The sequence below is a fragment of the Tamandua tetradactyla genome, chromosome 7, assembly GCF_023851605.1.
Source record: "Tamandua tetradactyla isolate mTamTet1 chromosome 7, mTamTet1.pri, whole genome shotgun sequence".
Classification (NCBI taxonomy): domain Eukaryota; kingdom Metazoa; phylum Chordata; class Mammalia; order Pilosa; family Myrmecophagidae; genus Tamandua; species Tamandua tetradactyla.
In genome coordinates this window covers 173,003,418-173,024,610 of record NC_135333.1, presented here as the reverse complement: position 1 = coordinate 173,024,610, position 21,193 = coordinate 173,003,418, and the positions used below count along the sequence as shown (strand labels likewise).

At 45.7% G+C, this 21,193-nt stretch overlaps 1 protein-coding gene and 2 pseudogenes across 1 annotated transcript in view; all 3 read left to right on the top strand.

The window, feature by feature from the left end:
• The window catches only part of PAH (phenylalanine hydroxylase), a 77,748-nt gene that overhangs the window by 21,281 nt on the left and 35,274 nt on the right, over nt 1-21,193 (top strand). Inside the window, exon 3 of the mRNA XM_077111829.1 lies at nt 2,020-2,203. Within this exon, the coding sequence (XP_076967944.1) occupies nt 2,020-2,203 (184 nt within the window). The remainder of the gene's footprint in view (nt 1-2,019; nt 2,204-21,193) is intronic.
• On the top strand, nt 14,715-15,617 carry LOC143690355 (cohesin subunit SA-1 pseudogene; annotated as a pseudogene).
• On the top strand, nt 15,559-16,932 carry LOC143690354 (cohesin subunit SA-1 pseudogene; annotated as a pseudogene).

The window sequence follows — 21,193 nt, the reverse complement described above, 5'->3', positions numbered from 1 at the left end:
TGTGTGATGGCGTTTGTTGTGACGGGTGCGAACCGGAAGCTGCCACGTGGCCGCCTGAAGCACTGGTGAGACAGGTTACGGCACCGGGCACCGGGCACCGGGCACACAAACGTGACATGAAGTCACAGCGCACCCACCTCTGCGGTGTTAGCTGGGCCCACGGCGCTGGATTGGAAGAAGAGGTTCTCAGGGGGGAGACAAGGCTTCCCTGTGCCCCCTCCCGGACCGGTGGTGTCTCGGCTCTTCTTTACTCAGACACCTGGTGAATCAGATCTGAAGAAGACGGGCGTTTTCCCATTTTATCACCGCAAACTCTCCCCGCGCCCCTTTGCAATCAGCATCCCTTTGAGGAACGAGTGAGCCTGTAGGATTAAGCACCCCCCACATCCCCCCACCGCGCTCCAGCCTCGCTCCTGGGCTCAGCCGTGCTCCCCTGGGGCTCCGGCCGCCTACACGACGCTCCCTGGTTACTCTCAACGTGGAAACCACATTTCCTTTTACACCTCAGTGAGAGCATACCATTTCTCTGCTCAAACCTTACGATGACCTTCCATCAACTTTCAGAAAAAACCACAATCCCTAACGTGGCCTCAGTGACGGCGTGACCAGGCTCAATGCTTGTGACCCCTCTGATCTCATCCACCCCACCGTTGACCAGCGTTGGTCCTTCTGGCCGCACGGCTGTCCCCTCAGCAGGCCAGGTGTGTGGCCACCCCTGGGGATCCCCCAGGAGGGCACTTTCTGGTCCCCCCCCCAGCAGCTCCAGCCTGTGCATGGGTCTCCCCTCTCCCCCCAGCCACACATGCCGTCGAGGCTGCAGCCTGCCCCCAATGGCCGTGCGTGCCCTGGGCTTGAGCTGTCTTGAATGTCTCCCTTAGCACTTATCGTCCTAAAATAATGTATGTTAGTTATGTTTATTGTTTGCCCTTTGGACTTGAAAGTAGCTTTATAGATGAAAACTTCATCCAATTTGTTCACTGCTGTACCTCAAGGGTGACTGGTACATGGTAGGTGCCACCCTCGCACACACTAGGGCACATGCACACACTCGGGCGCACGCACACAGTCGGACACACGCACACACTCGGGCACACACACACACTCGGGCGCACGCACACACTTGGACACACGCACACACTCGGGCACACACACACACTCGGGCACACACACACTCGGGCACATGCACACACTTGGACACACGCACACACTCGGGCACACACATGCATACTCCGGCACACATTCGAACACACACCCACATGGTCGGGCACACATGCTCACACTCCAGCACACGTGCACACACTCAGGCACACACACACATGTGCACATATACACATACATTTGTTGAATAAATCGAATTAAAAAGTTATTTCAAATTTTGTCGGTAACGATACTAGGCACCTTTTATGGAGCACTCGCCTTGCCCTGGAAGTGTGTGTTACCGTCTCATCCCCAGGCCCTGAGAGACTTAAGAAGCGGGTGTCTTTAAGATCACCCCATTTCAGATGGAGAAACAGAGGATTAAACACTTTGAAGTCAGTCGTCTGATGTCTCGAGCGAGCACTCTTTAGACCACGGAGTCGCATCCGAGAAGCCTGGGGGTCGCGCCTGTCCCAGCGGAACAAAGCTGCTTCTGTAGGGTCCGTTTACTGAGGTTCTTCGTGCTTCATTTGGGGAGAGAGTTCCCTACCTAGAGATTTTAGCAAACCGTTGTCTTAGATGCTTGCACCAAACCAAAGCCTTATGGCTGCGATTCCGGGCTCTTAGCCTGTTTCCACGTGATTAAGTTCTGTGACGTTTGAATTATTCCCACCCTCTCTCTCAATCTGCTCCTTGGTTTTGCAAAATAAAAGCAAGCGACTTTTTATCAAGGGCTTTCTTCGACTCTAACACAACAGCAGCAGCGACAAGACGGCTCCCCTCGCTGCGTCTGGCTGTGGGCTCCCGCTGGTGGGCTCCCGCGGGTGGGCTCCCGCGGGTGGGCCCGCCGCCAGCCCGCCCACGCGCCCCGCTCTCTTTCAGGAGAACCGTGTCAACCTCACGCACATCGAGTCCAGGCCCTCGCGCCTGCGGAAGGACGAGTACGAGTTCTTCACGGCGCTGGAGGAGCGCAGCGTCCCCGCCCTGGACAGCATCATCAAGACCCTGCGGCACGACATCGGCGCCACCGTGCACGAGCTGTCGCGGGACAGGAAGAAGGACACGGGTAAGGCGGGGGGCTGTGCCGGGAGGGGCCCCGCGCCCTCTTCACCACGGACAGCCAAACCTAACACCCCGGGGGACTGGGCAGACACTGCGCAGGGCAGGGTAAGGAAGAGGGTGGGGGTAAGGGAGAGGGTGGGGGGGTAAGGGAGAAGGTGGGGGTAAGGGAGAGGGTGGGGGTAAGGGAGAGGGGTGGGGGGGTAAGGGAGGGGTTGGGGGAAAGGGAGAGGGTGGGGGGTAAGGGAGAAGGTGGGGTAAGGGGGAGGGTGGGGGTGTAAGGGGGAGGGCGGGGGGTGTAAGGGGGAGGGCGGAGGGTTAAGGGAGAGTGCGGGTGGGTTAAGGGGGGTAAGGGAGGGGGTGGAGGTAAGGGAGAGGGTGGGGGGGGTAAGGGAGAGTGTGGGGGGGTAAGGGAGAGGGTGGAGGTAAGGCAGCAGGACTGGGGCCCAGTATATTGAAAATTTCTATGGGGAAAACCGGGGCTCAGGCAACAGATCGATCTTTTTCTTTTTCCCTTCCTCAGAATTGCTATTTCTTACATAAGTATCTTTAGTTCTGTTGCTGCAATTTTGATGTGTTTTTCACTGCTGGGTTATCATACCTCGATCTCCATCTGCCGAGCTGGCGTCCTTAGGGCACCAGGTGTTCCCCATGCAGAGGCAACTTCGAACCAGGTTCCCTCTCGGTCTGGCCTGATGTGAGCCCCCCGGGGAGCTCCCCTCAAATCAATTAGGCGAAACCACTTTCCATTCTAGCCTCTAAGCCGTTCAGAAGGCCACGTGGGTGATAGAAAGTGCAAGTTTTCAGATTCTTAATTGCTTAGGGTCCCCACCAAAAACAGCTTAAGGAAAGGTTAATTATGGTGACATGGTAAAGAAACCCCAACCTTCTAAAACGCCTCCGGAGAAGCCCATGTGAGTTTAATAGGATTTTAATCCAGTCTTTTAAATACTTGAGGTCTATTCCCCGCTAGCCTCTCTCCTGATGACCTCAAATCCTTCCTCAGCCCGACACGAAAGAGGGTAATATCGTCCATCGATCAGCCTGCTAATCCTGTTACCTTCCCTTCGAGTCTTCTGGTGAGACCGTGCTGGGTGGGGCTGGAAAGTACCTTCCTGGAGCCGGGCTGCAGCCGAGAGGAGCAGCGGGCAGAAGGCCTTAGAGAGAGGGCCGGGGTTATAGTCTTCTGAGAAATTTATCTATTTGGATAAAAATGGAAATTTATTTGTTGAAATCTGTTACTTCCTGAGAGTAAATGGACATTTTGGAGTTGTTTTCTGAGAGTAAATGGACACTTAGTGGATTTTGTTCAAGTTGTGGTGATTACGAATCCTGGATGGAATTAAGGCAAGTTCAGACTGCCAGTCCAGTTGCATTTTTTGTGAGGGTATTTATTTATTTAGCCTGGTGGCGCCTATGGTGTTATCTATTTTATCTGGCTCAATTTCTGAAGCAGCGACACGTCAACATGACTGGGAGAAGACAAAGGCACATCGTTGTGTGCCTTCCTCCTTATACGCCCTCCACCTCCCAGCCCTCCTGAGTTCCCTCTTTCCTGCTCCTGCAATGCTGCCTCAACAGCAGGGCCGTGAAAGGGCTGAGTTCCAGGTCGATGTGGAAGGTTAGAACTCCCTGGCAGGGTCCAAAGGGACTCCAGGATTGCGGACAAAAATGGCACACATGTGGATGTTTTAGGAGAGAAGTTTTCATAAGGCTCAAGGTGTCCAAAAAGTCAGGTTCCTTCAGAGAGAAGCTGGGTCTGACTAGAGGGTTACGATCTCGCCCCACAGCACTCTGTTCCTGGGCCTCTTTTCCTCTCTCCTTCTTCTGCTCATCCCATCTGTGTTTCCACCTTCCCTTTGCCCTCTGCTCAGTTCTCAGCCTCCTCCCACACTGCCCCACCAGAGCCTCTCCGAGCTATAAGTGCTTCTGGTTCAGGGTCTACAAGAGACCAAGCAAATGTCTACATATTTGCAAAAAAGGCTCAGGAATGACTGACTTTGCGGGTCTGCTGATAGCCATAAGGCTTGGCAGCTGGAGACATGACTGTCCTTCAACAGACCAGTAGACCCACAGCCCAAAGGATCCGCCATTCAGGCGTTTGTGGCAGCATCTAGAGTGGAAGCAGCAGCTCAGGGGAGCTTGCTCTCTGCAGTCTGTCGGATGAGGCTCTATTCATTGGCAAGAAAAGGTCCTGAGCAAATGCTCTTTCTATAGACCTGTCAGTTAGAGCACAGGGCTTTGAGCCATGAAAGATCATAAAATAAGAAGATTCTCATTCTAAAAGGGATCTCTCATTTGCTTGCCCAGTCCAGTGTTTCCAAAATTCTTTCCCATCCAGTTGTCTCATGTAAGCTTTGTAACGGCCAACTCAGATTAGTTGGAGCAGGCAGCTAACAGCATTCTCGTTTTCAACGTTAGGAGACAAGACAGAGGTATAAAGTTGGGAAGCAGCATGGATTTTGGAGTCTCATTGTCCCAGTTCAATTCCTGGGCCGTAGCTATTGGGCCAACTTGCGTTCCCTCTGTGAGCCCCCCTTTTTCTATTAGTGACGTGGAGACATCTGTGCACCAGTGTGGTGGTTGGATCATAGGTTTAATTTGTATAAAGTGCTTGGCATGCAGGATGTGTAGTAAACTTTCCCCTGAGCCTTTCGTAAGGGTTGCCAGTGAACCTCATGGGTGAGCAAGGCGAGAACCCCCAAACCCCTGATCTTTTGTAAGGAAAGGCCAGCAGGCCATGCTCTTTGAGTCAACTCGAAAGATCGTGACCATTACGAGGAACAGAGAAGAGCACCTCTTCTGTGTGGGTGCAGGGGCATCCCCTCCATCGAACGTGGCAATGAAACAGGAACTACACATCAGCTTGGCACTCATGCTGCCCTGAGGAAAGCAGTGAATAGAGAGTCGGGAAACCAGCATGTGCACCCCCCTTCCACAGCTGGGCTTGAATCCCATTTGAACGCCCACTCAGCGTCCTTTTCTCACTCATCTGTGAGACAGCATCTACTCTGCCACCTTGCAGGGCTCATGGGGGGCCATGCAGACCAGAGAGATACTGTGTGTTGGGCGTTAGAGGGATTGAATGAAGGTGCTCACGTTGAAGAGTCTCTTGGTCTTAGACATGCTTAGGCCCCAGGAGGGAGAGATTTCTTTGATATATAACCCAGACCAAAAACAGGCCGTTTTCCGTCACCACCCAGGTTCATCAGATCCATGGGAATGGAGGTTGACTAGTCTCATAATGTAACCAGGGAGTTAGGAACTGCCGTCTGCTCCCCGGGATCAGCCTCAGCCTTGGCCAGGGAGGAGCTTCATGCACGGATGATACCGGACACCCCGGGAATTCTCTCTCATATCCAGACATTACCTCCTTCCCTTCCTTCTTCCCCTGCTTTCTTCTCTATATACTTCTGAGCACTTCTCTGTGCCCAGCACTGTTAAAGGCATAAAGTCACGGATCACAGCTCTTCCACTCCAGTTAAGGAAGGAGACGGTACGCCAGGAAATATGCAAGGAGACTTCATGTAATAGCATACTCGCCAGCGTGATCCTGGGTGAGACCCGAGACCTCCCTGAGTCTCAGAGGTAGTTTTTCTCTTTAGCTATTCTCTTCTGTCATTGCATTAGGTTGAATGTGCCCAATGAGTGCTCTTCATCAAGTAAAAAGAACCAACCCACTTTGGATGAAAACAAACAAAAAACAAAAAACAGCTTCCCTTGGGTTCTAATATCTGCCTTCCAACCCCGAGTTTTGTGAAGGATTAGGCCGACCGTCCTCCATAAACCTGCACACTCTCTGACCATAAACATTCTCATCCAACCCCACCACTCACGGAATCTGTTCTTAAAGGTTCCTGGAGTAAGAGAGACAGTATGTGGGAGAAGCACTAGATGTGTCCCCTTTGACCCAGGATGGATTGGCCAGTCATAAGTGGCCACCAGTCTCCTTGCAAAGTGAGCTCTCAGAAGACAGAACCGTGCATCTGAGGAGGTCGTGGGCATCTGCAGATGTATATGCTCAGATGTGGCATTTTTAAAGGGATATTGGGAGGGTAATTCCAGTATAGGTCAGTGATTGGAATAAATAACCCTGCAGGGCATTATTTCATTTGTTCGTTACTGCACTCCCATCCATTCACTCACTCCATCCATTTATTCATTTCCACACTCATTTACTCTTTAGTTCATGGCTCAGGCCCTTTTATTCATCTGGTCCGAGGATTCCCACTTCAGCATGTGAAGAGAGGCCAAGTGCTTTACCGTCTTGTCCTGATAAAATCAGGCCTGAACGCCCCCTCCTGACAGCTGCTCTGTCCAGGGGGCCAGGACTGCGGCTTGGCCCCACCAGCCAGCTTTTGGCTCACCCACTCTTATCCAGGCCTTCCATTCTCCAGAGGAAAGTAAAAGCTTCCTGAAAGAGAAAAATAAGCCTTCAAAAGTCTTCATCCTGCAGGACGTGGGCAGGCCAGCCACCCTCCCTGGAGAACTGACGGGAGCAGCACAGGCATCGCTCTCTGCAGGGCTGGAGCGGCTGCCTCTGAGGAGACAGCCGGGAGCCTGGGACGAGGGGGCAAAAATTCCCTTCTATTTTGGGTCAAAGAGATGGAGGATTTATTGCTCTTCCTGAGACGGGAGGCAGAAGTTGGGGCAGGCTGGGTGCCTTGTTGGCTGACCCTTGGGGCTGGAGAGAGCCTGGCAGAGGGAGGGGTGTTAGGACGGACTCAGCCTGCCCCGTGAACTGCTGTAAATTTAATGGGCCTGCTGCTGACCCGCTGGCGGGAGGGGCTCCAGCCAGGCCGGTGGGCTCTGCTCCCAGCGCTTCCTGAGCCGGCCTCCGCTGGTGTCCCGCTGACCCGGCTTGATGGGACTGCGACGTGGGTGTCCAGGCCAGCTCTCCGGCGGGCTGCTTGCCCCGGAGGCACATCAATACCTATGAATGACCTGCCCCGGGCTCGTCCGGCTTCACAGAGGGCCTCTGTTGTGCCAGGCTGCCCACATCACTCATTAACCAGTGAGCTCAGCAGCCCGGGTGGCTGTGGGGGGCTCACAGGGACCAGCCCGCCAGGGAGGTATTTTGAAAGATCATTAATGCGCTAATCTGATTTAGCTTTTCAGAACGGAGGCCTGGGTCGCGGGGTCAGTCTCATGCCCGGCATTGTGGCTGTGTCCGGGGTGAGGGGAGAGGCCTGTGACCTTGGAGAGGAGAAAGGAAATCCATTTGAGGAACCGAAAAGTTGGGTGTTAAAAACTGCTACCTTAGATCCAGGGAAGCTCAGCATGGAAGGTGAGGGAGGAGCCGGGGCTGTCCCACGTGTTGTTTCCAAGTCCTTTAGCCCTTTTAAGCTCCTGACTTAGCCTGTCACCTCTTCTCCCTTTCTAGGTGGGATAAGAGGAATCTAAAATAAGGGAGAACCCCCCACCTGCTCCATGTATTCTGAGCTAGCACAGAAGAATTCAAACCTTGCTGAGCTACTCCGTGGCGTGGCGATCTCTGCGCCGAGGTCGTGCACCATAAAGCTGGCAGGTCTAGCCCACAGCACTGCTTTGAGAATTAAAGGAAACAATGGAAGTAAATCGCTTGGCATGGTTTCCAGCATATAGTTGGCTCTCAAAACACTGCACCTTTAAAGGAAAAAGCAGCAGCTCTAAGCATTTGGCTGGGAAAAGCGGGAAATGTAGTCATGGGACGTAGATGCAGACGCTGGGGGCGCAGACGGAAACCCTGGCCCTGCTCGCAGGGGTCCAGGTGGGCCGGCTTACTCAGAGGCCAGGCACGCGCCTCCTGGGTTTGTTTTGAGGTCCAAGTGCAATGACGGTTGTAGCTCAGATGCACCCCTCCGGGGGCTGGGGCTTTTCCGGGTAGGTCCTGGGCTCAGGTGGGCCTCACAGCTGGCCGTGCCGTGCTTTCAGCCTCCTGCGGGTCCCTCAAAGCCTGTGGAACAAGGATCCTGTCTCCTCTCTTCTAAGGCTTGAGACTTTTGGGTCGGTGCAACCCTCTTAGGTTCTCCAAACTTTTTTCTTATTTTTTTTTCACGAAGAGGCTTGAACAAGTACTCGGCTACATGGCCCAGTTCATGTTTTCTCTTTGAAGAAGGGGAAAAAGTGGTCACCCAGAGCTGGAAATCTGCTGGTTCTGCTGCCCTCTGGCGTTCGGCTGGGAGATGACACGCACAGCTCTGGAAGCAAGGTGGGGCCAGGGGCTTCAAGCTGTGGAAAAGGACTTTGTTTTTTGGTGAGAGAAGAAAAGGAAATTGCAGGGGTACAGTATATTTGGGAGCTGAAACAGTGAGGTAGACACGTGGACTGAACTGGAAGGGGTCTTCATGCGTCCCTGGGCCACCTCAGCCCATCTCAGGTGTGTCACAGGTCATGGAATATAAAACCCGGAAGGAAACACCGCCACAGGCGAGTCAGATGCTCTCACCCTTCAGAAGGGAAACTGAGGGCCGAGCTTACAAAGCCTGTTTACAGCTTCCTGACCCCGGTTTCCATTCCCATCATCGGCATCAGCCAAGGCCAAAACGGACTGACCACTTACTGTGGTCCAGTCCCTGTGCCAGGCTATGCTGCATTTGCTATAACATTTAATTCATGCAATAACATGGCTAAGAATATAAAGATCATTCTTCGCCATCTATCAATAAAGAAAAAATACTTGCTCAAAGTTAAACACAAAAATAACTACTAGATTTTCCAGCCTAGCTGGAAAGCTTGTATTCTTTCTCCTCTGTACTCTGTTGAAATAAGGGTAGTGAAAAATAAAAATCTTCTGGAGCTTGCGGCTGAATAAAATTAGTATTGACTATGTGTCAGGTGCTGTTCTCAGCAGATCACCTATGTTAGCTCCTTCAACCTCAGATTGAGTCTACCGTGCAGTAGTACCATTGTCGCCATTTCATAGATAGGAAGACTGAGGCCCCATGAGTTAATGCGTTGTTCTTGGCCTCACAGCTGGTGAGCACTCAAACCCAAGTTGTGGTGGCTTGGAGTCAGGTAACCCAGAAAAATATGTTTACTCTGAATCCATCCCTGTGGGTGTGAAACCATTGAAAACAGGAACTTTGATGAGGTTGTGTAAGTTAAGACGTGGCTCAAATGAATCAGGATGAGTCTTCATCCCGACTGGGGACCTTACAGAGAAGGCCACGGAGAGAGAAGCCACAGGAAGCAGCTGCAAGCTGCGAGTTGGCGGATCCCAGAAGGGAACGGAGATGATACTGCCTTGTGTCAGAAAAGGCAGGAAACCCCAAAGTTTCCAGCTAGACGGAAGATGCCAACCCCAGGAGGAAGCAAGCCTTCTGACCCCCGAAACCGTGAGCCAGTACATTCCGATTGCTAAGCCAAGTCATGGGACGGCATTTGCTTTAGCAGCTGGGAAACGAATGCGGGTTTTGGTGCTGTGGTGCGGCTATGAAAAATACCTACACGTGCGGAAATGGCTTTGGAAATGGGTAAAGAGTAGAAGCTGGAAGAATCGTGAGGGCTCAAAAACCAGCGAGAGAGGGAAGAAGACTGTGGGAAGATAGGAGAGTGGGGGCTCCAGGGCTCAGTCTTTCCGCAAAAACAGCTCCTACACAGGCAGGAGCTGTCTGAAACAAGCATGTTGAGTAGGCCTGAAGGGAGCTGCAGCACCCAGGGGAGAGCAGGAGGAAGGGACTGAGGCGAGATGGAAGGAAGCGGTAGATTACTGTCTTGGCGAGGAGGCTGCCGGCACCCATCCCCCACTCCCACGACAGGCGGCCCTGGGGTCCGGCCCCTGGCTCGCTCACTGGCGACAGAAAGGGACATAAAGACCCTGTTCCCCAGTTACAGGGAAGGCACATTCACATCGCTGGCAGCTCGGCTCCAGGGACAGACGGGGACTGTGATGGGGGACACTGAAAGGTGCTGCGTGGCCTCAGGGCCAAAGGGACACTGGCTGACGGGGTGCATTTGCCGCTCAGGCCTGGGCAGCTCAGCTTCGGGGAGCCCTCGAGAGCGTCCCCGTGCCCTTCCTGATCTGCCCCACAGGAACACACGTCCCTGCTGCCATCTGTCCCCTTCGTGGGTCCCGGCCCCACTTCAGCAGGGAGAGGCTGACTTGGGACGTTCTTTCTGGGGTGTCCCTTCTCTGAGAAATTGCCCCCCAGGCAAAAGCAGCTTAGACCAAAAAAGGCATATAGGAAACTACTGAGGGGAACAGTCTGGGGCAAAGGTCTGCCTGGCAGAGGGGGGTCTGTCTCCAGGGAAACAAAGCGGACCACCGAAATCCGTTAGCAGGGGCGCTGAAAAACAGCATGCAAAAATCCAAAACAACAAGCAAAATCCCAGGGCATGACGAGGGCCCGAAAAGACAGTGTAGCCTGCACTCCGCGTTCACCATCATCCTGGGCAGACATTGTGATGGGAGCTCAAGAAAACCTCTGTCTTATCAATAGCTGTCTAAAAAATCAAGAAACTGATATCTCAGCAAGTAAATCCCAGAGTTAACATTTAAAGATATTAGAATGTATAGTATGCAACAAAAGAGTACAAGACAATTAAACAGGAAATTATGGCCTGTCCAAAGGAAGAGGATAAAAATACAGAAAATACCAATGAAGAAAATTAGAATATGGATGTATCAAAGCCTTTTTTAAAATGATCTTAAAAATGCTCAAGGAGATGAAAGCAAATACAATAAAAGAACTAAAGGATATCAGGAAAACAATGAATGAGCAATGTGAGAATCTTAGTAAAGAGGTAGAAATTTTATAAAGGAAGCAAATAAATCTAGTGGAGTTGAAATGAAACATGCCGAGGGGGCTTTCAAGAGCAGATTGGAGCTGGCAGGAGAAAGAATCTGTGAACTTGAAAACAAGACACTTGAAATGAGTCAGATGAGGAATAGAAAGAAAAAAGAAACATTAAAAGCAAAAATAGCCTAAGTCACCATCAGACATACCAATATAGGTATTAAAGGAATTCCAGGAAGAGAAGAAGAAAGAGGGGCAGAGGGAATAGCCAAAGAATAATGTCAGAGTATTTCCCAATTTAGCAAACAAGTGAATATACACAACCAAGAAGCCAAGAGAACACCAGATGGGACAAACCTGAAGAAAGGGACACCCCATCATATACTTATCACACTATCGAATGCAAAGGACAAGGACAGGGTTCTACAACCTGCAAGAGAAAAAGAATGAGTTACATATGAGGAGTCCCAATTAGATTGAGTGCCAAATTCTTACCAAAAGCATGGAGGCAAGAAAGCAATGGGTTGAAATACTTTAAGTACTGAAAGAAAACAGCTGCCAGCCAATAATTTTATATTTGGCAAGACCGTCTTTCAAAAATGAGGGAGAGATTAAGACATTCCCAGACAAATCAAAGCTTAGGGAATTTATCCCCACTAGACCTTCCCTACAAGTGATGCGAAAGGGAGTTCTTCAGACTGAAGAGGAAAGGACACTATGCAACGGTCCAAAGGGGTGTGAGGAAATACAGATATGTGGGTAATTGTAAATGCCAGTGTTATTGTATTGCATTGTATGCAACTCCACCTCTTCCTACAGGTGCTAAAGACAAGCACATTGAAAGTGAAAATTAATTTATTCTTGTGGACATATAATATGCAGAGATATAAGTGGCAAGAACCCCTCAAAAGAGTGTGGAGATAGAGGGGTATAGCAAAAGTATATGTGCATCCTACTGAAGTTAAGCTGGTATCGAACCAGATAAGATTATTATGTATGTAGGTTGTTAAATTTCAATCCCATGGTAACCACAAATGGACTAGATGAAAAATACATCCAGACAGAAATGAGAAGGTATTCACTATGGTAAAACGCAAAAATCAGATAAATAGAAAACAAGTCATTAATGGAAGAACTGAGGGACAAAAAGGGCCAAGGCCTACAAAGACTAAATAGCAAAATGACAGAAGAAAGTCTTGCATTTACAGTAGTGACTTGAAATGCAAATGAATTAAACTCTCCAGCAAAAGGTAGAGATGGGCAGAATGTATAAAATAGAATGACCCAACTATATGCTGTCTGCAAGAGACACCTTTCTTCAAAGATACAAGTAAGCTGAACATGAAAGGATGCAAAAATGCCTGCCATGCAAGTAGTGACCAAAAAAGAGCTGGGGTGGCTATGCTAATATCAGATAAAATAAATTTTAAGCCAAAAAACAGTTATGAGGGGCAAAGACAGTCATTATATATTAATAAAGGGGACAAGAAGATGTAACATTTATAAATATATAGGCACCTAACAGCAGAATCCCAAAATATATGAAGCAAAATTTGACAGACCTGAAGGGAGAAATTGATGGGTCTGCATTAACAGACTTTAACATGCCACTTTAAATAATGGACAGAACATCTAGCCAGAAGAACAGTAAGAGGGCGTAAGATTGGGATGTTCCTCTAGACCACTAAACCTAACGAACGCATGGAGGCCACTTCACCCAGCAAAAAATAAAATAAACATTCTTCTGGAGTGCACATTCTTTCTGCAGGATAGGCCATATGTTAGGTCACAAAACAAGTCTCAATAAATTAAAAAATATTGAAATCATACAATATGTATTCTCTGACCACAATGGAATGAAGCTAGAAATAACAAAGGGAGAAATGTAAAATTCACAAATATATGAAAATTAAATGGTGAACTCTTAAATAACCAATGGATTAAAAGGGAAATTAGGAAATAGCTTGAGGTGAATGAGAATGAGGATACAACATACCAATACTTGTGGGATGCATTGAAGACAGTGCTGAGAGGGAAATTTATAGCTCTAAATGCTGATATTAAAAAAGAAAAAAGACTTTGAATCAGAAACCTAAGCTCAAAACTGGAAGAACTAGAAAAAGAAGAGCAGACCCAAAGCAAGTAGAAGGAAGGAAATAACAAAGATCAGCATGGAGATAAGTGAAACAGAAAACAAAATAAAACAAAAATTATAGAATCAACAAAACCAAAATTTGGTTCTTTGAAAAGATCAATGAAGTTAAGAAACCTAAGCTAGACTGACAAAGAAAAAAAAAAACAGAAGGTAGAAACAATGGAAATCAGAAATAGAAAGGGGTCATTACTATTGACCCTGCTAAAATAAAAAGGACTATAAGTGGATACCATGAACAAATGTATACCAATAAACTACGTAACCTAGATGAAATTGACAAGTTCTTAGAAACACACAAACTACCTAGATTAACCCAAGAAGAAATAGAAGCTCTTAACAAACCAATTACTAAAGAGATTGACTCAGTAATCAAAAACCTCCCAACAAAGAAAGCCCAGGACCCGGTGGCTTCACAGGGGAATTCTACCAAACATTCTAAGAGGAAAACTCTGCTAAAACTCTTCAAAAAAAAACACTGAAGAGGAAGGTATACTTCCTAATTCATTTTACAAGGACAAGATCACCCTCATTCCAAAGCCAGATAAAGGTAAAATAAAAGATATCTACAGAACAATATCTCTTATGAATAGAGAGGCAAAAATCCTCAACAGAATACTAGCAAATGAATCCAACAGCATATTAAAAGAATTGTGCACCATGACCAAGTGATATTTATCTCTGATATGCAAAGTTGGTTCAAAAAAGGAAAATCAACGAATGTAATACACCATATTAATACAATGAAGGAAAAATAATGCATGATCATCTCAAGTGATACAGAAAAGGCATCTGACAAAATCCAGCACGACTTCTTGATAAAAACACTTAGAAGAACAATTCTTCACCATGACAAAAGGGCATATTAAGAAGGACATGGCTAACATCCTACTTAATGATTAGTGAAAGACTGAAAGCATTCCCTCAAAGATCAGGAACAAGGCAACGATGCCCACTGATAGCACTGTTGTATGGGAAATGCTTGCCAGAGCTATTAGACAAGAAAAAGAAATAAAAGTCATCCAAATTGGAAAGGAAGAAGTAAACTTTCCCTATTTGCAGATGATATGATCTTATATACAGAAATTCTGGAAAAATCTACAACACACCTAGAAACCTAATAAATGAATTCAACTAAGTGGCTGGGTACAAGATCGCCATACAAAAATCAGTAGTTTGGGCATGTGGAAAACGCCACCAGATGGCAAGTTAGGATTGCAACTCCGTTGAAGGCACGACCCCTCCTGAACCCCGGTGACCACCCCATAATAACCACCCCCACATCAGGACTTCTCAGGGGAACTGGGTCAATGGTCAGCAGCACCCAAAAGGGCAGCTGATAAAGCTTTGAGTCTATTTTAAATGTTTTGAGTTGTACGACACTTCTTTTACTTCACTGTGGGACAAGTTCTCTAGCAATGAGTCACCAGCGTGGCGGGATTCCACTAAAGAAACCACTGCCCCTTCAGATGTGGGCAGCATACTCAAAGAAACAGAGGTGAAAGGGAGAAGGAAAAGGGGTCATCCTGGCTGCCTCCATCTACAAATAAGAAACCTCAAAAATCTCCAGGAGACAGTCCGGGTGAGGAGCTCTGACCTGCTTGTGTGAACAGTGGCTAATTGCTGGAATTATTTCTTCGTGTGTTTGAATCCTGCTCTATCACTTATCAGCTGAGACCTTGGGCAAATTGCACAACTTCCCTGGGCCTCAATTTCCTTCATTACTAATAAAACCAGTACCCAAGCTAGAGGGTTGCCCCCTCCCCAACTTTATTAAGGTAGGGTTTACATACATTAAAAGTCAACAATTAAAAATAAATCTCCGGGAGAATAGCAGAATTGACGCTGGAGTTAGAGGAACAGGCCGTGGAAGGGTCAATGGGCACCTCACAGAATGGTGAAGGGGAGCCAGTTACATTATCCGAGGAGGTCAAACTGGGGAAAAGTGCAGTGCAGTCCGTGGTGGACGAATGGTTGAATCGCATGGACAAGACAGGGACATTGCACTTGTGGATTTGATAAACATTTTTATCCAGCATTCAGGATGTCGAAATACTGTGAGAATAGAGACATTTCAAAATATGCAGAATGCAGAAATCATCAGATAAATGACTGAAAAATTTGATAAGGACCGTGGTGATTATCCTTTTACCATGCCTGGACCCCTGTGGGAAAAATTTCATTCAAATTTTTGTGAATTTATTGGAGTCCTGATTCGACAGTGTCAATTTAGCATAACTTATGATGAGTATATGATGGACACAGTAATTTCCCTTTTGAATGGTTTGTCAAACTCCCAGGTCAGAGCTTTTAGACATACGAGTACGCTTACTGGGCAAGTCTTGGGGACTAGATTAAATGGGCAGTAACATTTAATCCTCTGCTTCAAAAACTATGTGACAGTTACAGGGCAGTTATGGCCAGATATGATTATCAGCTTTGGAATAAAATGCTCCTTGACATTGTTTATATCTTAGCAGAGAAGAGAGACAATCAGCCAGGAAGCTCGTGGCTGCGCTGGAGAATGTTGCCTTACATCAGCATAATATTCATCGGATAATACACAGAAACAGTGTGAAGCTGAGAGAAATGAAATGATTGGGAAGAGAGCCAATGAAAAGTTGGAGCTACTATTTATGAAATGCAAAGAGCTATAAGAAAGTCAAGATGAAATTGAAAATATGAACTCCATTTGTAAGAGTACATTTACTCATAGACACCATGGTGCTATTACTAAATTAGAGCTATTTGTATTGAAGGAATTGGTACATGGATGAAAATTTTCTAAATGACAATTACCTAAAGCTCTGCAGAGTTTATATACTAAGAGAGAATTATTCCCCAAGTTGGAGCTGTTCACTAACCAACTGAAGTACCATGTTGTGTCAATGATATTGATAAGGAATATGATGCTGCTGTGGAAGCTATGCGACTGGCTGCTCTGATACTCCATGGAAGCAGAGAAGCCCTTTCAAATGAAGATTGTGAAGACGTTTACCACTCGGTGTACTCAGCACGCTGACCTGCAGCTGGAGAATTCCTTCACAAAAAGCTGTTAACAGACATGACCCAAAGCAGAAGAATCATTAGCAAAAAGAAGGGGAAGGGACCATCCAAATGGAAACCTCACTAGAATGCTGGTTCCTTTCTTTCTTGAAAGTTATTTACACACACATGGAGCCTACTCGGTGGACAAACTCTCAAGAACTGTTGAAAGACTTGGAATATATGACAAATTTGCTATTAGAAGAACCTGTTTAGGGAGAGGAAGCAATGCCTGACCATCAAAAGCTGTCTTATAGAGCTGACAGTTTGTACAATTTGTCAAGCTCCTGAGGCACATGCTGCATTGGTGAGGGGTACTAGCAAGAGAATTCTAACTGCCAAAGAGAGAAAAACTCAAATTGATGATAGAAAGAAATTGACTCAGCATTTTCTTATCACACTTACCAAAGTATTCTGCAGATGCAGAGAAGGCAGCAAACTTGCTACAGATCCCACAGTATTCTAACTTAGAAAACCTATAGCACAGGAAGAATGGAAAAGCATCTGCATGCTCAATTAAAGCAGATTAAGTTTGTTGTGGAGGAACGTGTAATATCAGATGCTCTAGAAGTCTGCAGTAAAACCTACAGCCTCTTATGGAGTGAAGAACATAATACCCAGGACAGAGTTGGCATAGCGCAAAGCTAGCTGATGGATGAGTCTGTAGACTAATTTGATCATTCTGTGGAACCTCTGTTGCAAGAGGGAGAAGAAGTTGATGGTGATGATATTTACAATGTTCTTTCTACGTTAAAGCATTTAATTTCTTTTCACAGTGCTCATGATCTCAGAAAGTGGGACCTGTTTGGTCATGGCTACTGATTACTGAAGGCTGCATGGAGCACGGGCTATGCAAGAATGTAGCATAGTACATCTGTACTATGAAAACTCAGTATTGAGTAAAGAAAAGATATTTCTAACTTTATTTTCTTGTGAACAATTTAAAAACTGTTTTAGGATTTTGCCTTTTTATGTTTTAAAAGCTAACCATTTTTATTAAACCTGTGAGTAAGCAGCTCATCCTGATGGCCGAAGAGTGTTTTGGAGCTCACTGAATTTGGTTGACCTTGTGTGACACAGAAATATAAAGGAGAAACTGAAATGCAATTCTGACACACTGCATCTCTATGGATATGGATTTGAATTCCCATATTTTGTTTACTTGTGAATAAAAAGGTTTATTTTTATTTATAAGGGGACATAAAATAAGAAATGTCCATGCAGCCATTTTTCCAACAGAGGCTGTTACACCATTAATTTTATATAGATTAGGGACATTCAAATACAGTACATTTTCTATTGGCATTTGTTTTGTTCATTTTCAGTAACTTCTACCAGCAAGCACAATATTCTCAGTAAAACAAAAACAAATATGTAGTGTTTCTGTATATAAACAATGAACAATCAGAAGAAGAAACCAAGAAAAAATTCCATTCACAATAGCAACTAAAAGGATCAAATATCTAGGAATAAATCTAACCAAGATTGTTAAGGACTTATACTCAGAAAACCATAAAATATTGCTAAAAGAAATAAAGAAGACATAAATAAATGGAATGACATTCTGTGTTCATGGATTGGAAAAATTAATATTAAGATGTCAATCCTAACAAAAATTCTAACAACCTTCTTTGCAGAAATAGAAAAGCCAATCATCAAATATATTTGGAAGAGAAAGGGGTCCCAGATAACTAAAGCCATCTTAAAAAAGAGAATGAAGTTAAAGGACTCCTATTCCCTGATCTTAAAACTTATTACAAAGCCACAGTAACCAAAACAGCATGGTACTGGCACAAGGACAGCCATATAGACCAATGGAATTCAATTGAGAGCTCAGAAGTCAACTCTCACATTTATGGCCAACTTATTTTGGACAAGGAGGTAAAGATCACCCAATAGGAAAGAATAAGTCTCTTCAACAAATAGTGACCTAAATATAAGAGCTAAATGTGTCAAACTCCTTAAAGAAAACATGGGGAAGTATCTTCAGGTCCTGGCATTAAGCAATGGTTTCTTAGGCTTTACACCCTACACACAAGCAACAACAAAAAAAAAATAGATAAATGAGACTCATCAAAATTTAAAATCTTTTGCCTCAAAGTAAAATGAAACTTACACAGTGGGAGAAAATATTTGAAAATCACATATATGATAAATGTTTAACATTCAGAATATATGAAGAAATCCTTCAAATTAACATCAAAGGACAAACAACCTAGTTAAAAAATGGGCAAAAGAATTGAACAGACATCTCTCCAAAGAATATGACCAGCAAATGAAAAAATGCTCAACATCTTTAGCTATCAGGGAAATACAAATCAAAACCACAATATGATACCATTTCACATCCATTAGAATGGCTGCTATGACAGTGACAATGTAAAATGGTACAGACACTGTGGAAGACAGTTTGGTGGTTCTTTAGAAAGCTAAGGACAGAGCTACTATATGACCTGCCAATCCCATTACTAGGTGTTTACCCCAAAGAATTGAAGCAGGGGCTTGAACAGATATTTGTGACAGTGTTCATAGCAACATTGTTCATGACGATCAAAATACGGCAGAGACCCAAGTGTCTGTAGATCAATGAATGGATAAATAAAATCTGGTATATATGGACAATGAATATTACTCATCCATAAAAAGGAATGAAGTTCTGATACTTGTGACAACCTGGTTGAACTTTGAAGACATCATGTTGAGTGAAATGAGATGGACACGAAAGGACCAATATTGTATGAGCTCATTGACTTGAAACAATTAGAACAAGCAAACTTATAGAGTCAGAATCTAGAATATAAGTTATCAGGGGAAGGAACAGGGACAGGGAACGGGAAGTTAAGGCTTTGAAATATAAGTTTCCTCTTTAGAATGATGGGAATGTTTTCGTAACGGATGGTGGTGAGGTTAGCACAACAACGTGAATGAAGTTGATGACACTGAAATATCCATCTGAATGTGATTAAAAGGGGAAGTGTTAGATTGTATTGTTATATGATAATAAGAAAATAAATTTAATCCATAGAAGTACACTACACAGTGAACCCTAAGTCAGATTATGGATTATAGTTAATAGTACAATTAGTGAAGTCTGTTTTCATCAATTATAACAAATGTTCCACACCAGTGCAAGGAGTTTGAGGTGGGATAGTTGTGTGGGAATCTTGTATTTTAGGTATAGTTGTTCTGTAAACCCACAACCTCTCTAATAGAGAATTTTTTTTTAAATGGGTGAGAGCTGTAGACAAAGTTTGTATTGTCCTAGAGAATACATAACTTATGAACAGAACGTTGGTAGAAATATGGATGTTAAAGTTACTTCCAGCAAGGCCTCAGAAGGAAATAAAGTATTTGTTATTGGAAATGGAAGAAAGATGATCCTTATTATAAAGTGGCAAAAAACTTGGCAAAATTGAGCTCTGGTGTTGGATGGAAGGCAAAACTTGCAAGTGATGGACTTGGATATTTAGCTGAGGAGATTTTCAAGCTAAGTGTGAAAGTTGCAACCTGGTTCTTCCTTGCAACTTATGGAAAGATGAGAAAAGAAAGAGATAAATTTAGGATTAAACTCAATCAAAAAGAAACCAGATATTAATGGTTTCAAAAATTGTGAGCTTGTTCTGTATGTTCTGAGACTAGGGCAAGAAGCAGTTGTATCATGGACATCCCTGAGCTTTCAGGAAGTGAGACCCCAGAGGACAGGGCTCCATGTAAGGGTTTAAGTGAACAATCCTTTGCTAAAGAGGGGGGTGTGGCTGAACAGGGATCCCATCAGCCACTTCACTTGAAGCCAAGATTGGAAATGCAGTTATCCAGGAAAGATCTGTGGAAAGTTCTATTGTCTGATAGTCTGGATCCACTTTAACTGCATATGAAGTCAACATGCTTTTGTGAAATTTGTATGAGCAGAGCCATTGTCAGCCTGGACTGAAAGGAACAGATGACTTCAAGGGCAGGGCCATGGAAGCAGAATTCTGATTGAAAAGTTCTCTTTGGGCCAAGAGAGCAGATCACCCCACGAGTGTGGAAAGAGCAGGTCCACCACCGTGTGACACACAGAGACAGCAGGGCCTCACAGAATTCCTAGGGAGCCTGGTTGCCATTCTCATGTTCAGGGAGAGTGAGGCCCACAGCCCAGTACTCGGGGAGAGCGTGGCCAGTGTGCAGGTGCTCGGAAGGGGTGAGGCTGCTGCTCCATCAGGTGCAGAGGACAGAATATCAATCCATGGATGACTCTGAGACCTTGAAATCTAAAGGAGTTTGCCCTGTTGGTTTTCAGACTGGTTTGGGACTTGTGACCCCTGCTTCCCTGCCAATTCCTTTCTTCTGGAAGGGAAATGTTTACCTCTTCTTACCCTCCATTGTATATTGGAAGCAGACGACTTGTTTTTCTAGGTTCCACAGGTCCATCAGAGGAATTTAGCCCCAGGGCTGACCACACCCATAAATGGTGACGAGGCTTGGTACTTGGCATTGTTCTCAAATGTCATACAGCTTTAGGATGTTGTGATGGGATGTATGCACTTTGTATGTCGGAGGAAGATATCTTTTAGGGTATAGAAGATGAACTATGGTGGTTTGGAGTTATATACTCCAGAAAAATACGTTCTTAATCATAATCCATTCCCCTCAGTGTGAGCCCACTTTAATAGGACCACTAGAGGTCTTATTGAAAAAGCACCAGAGAGAGAAGCCATTGGGGCGCAGCTAGGAACTGGAAGTCAATGGACTCTGGATGGTTTTGCTTTTCCCTTATTGCAGATGAGGAAATCGAGGCAGGAGAAGACACTGCCATGTACACTGTCATGGGATGGGAAAGCTGAGGAAGCCCAAAGATGGCTAGCCCCAAAAGATATAACCCCACACAGCAGCAAGCCTCATAGCCTCTGAAGCCATGAGCCAATAAAATTCGGTGGCTAAGCCAACCCATTGCATGGTATTTGTTTTAGCAGCTGGGAAACTAAAACACAGGTTGTTTGGCTCTGTTTTCCAGGCTTTCAACCATGGGTAGACGGACTTTTCCTGAGACAAAGAGGAACTGTGTAGGAAACCAGGGATATCCAGGCTGTCCAGATGGTCCTGG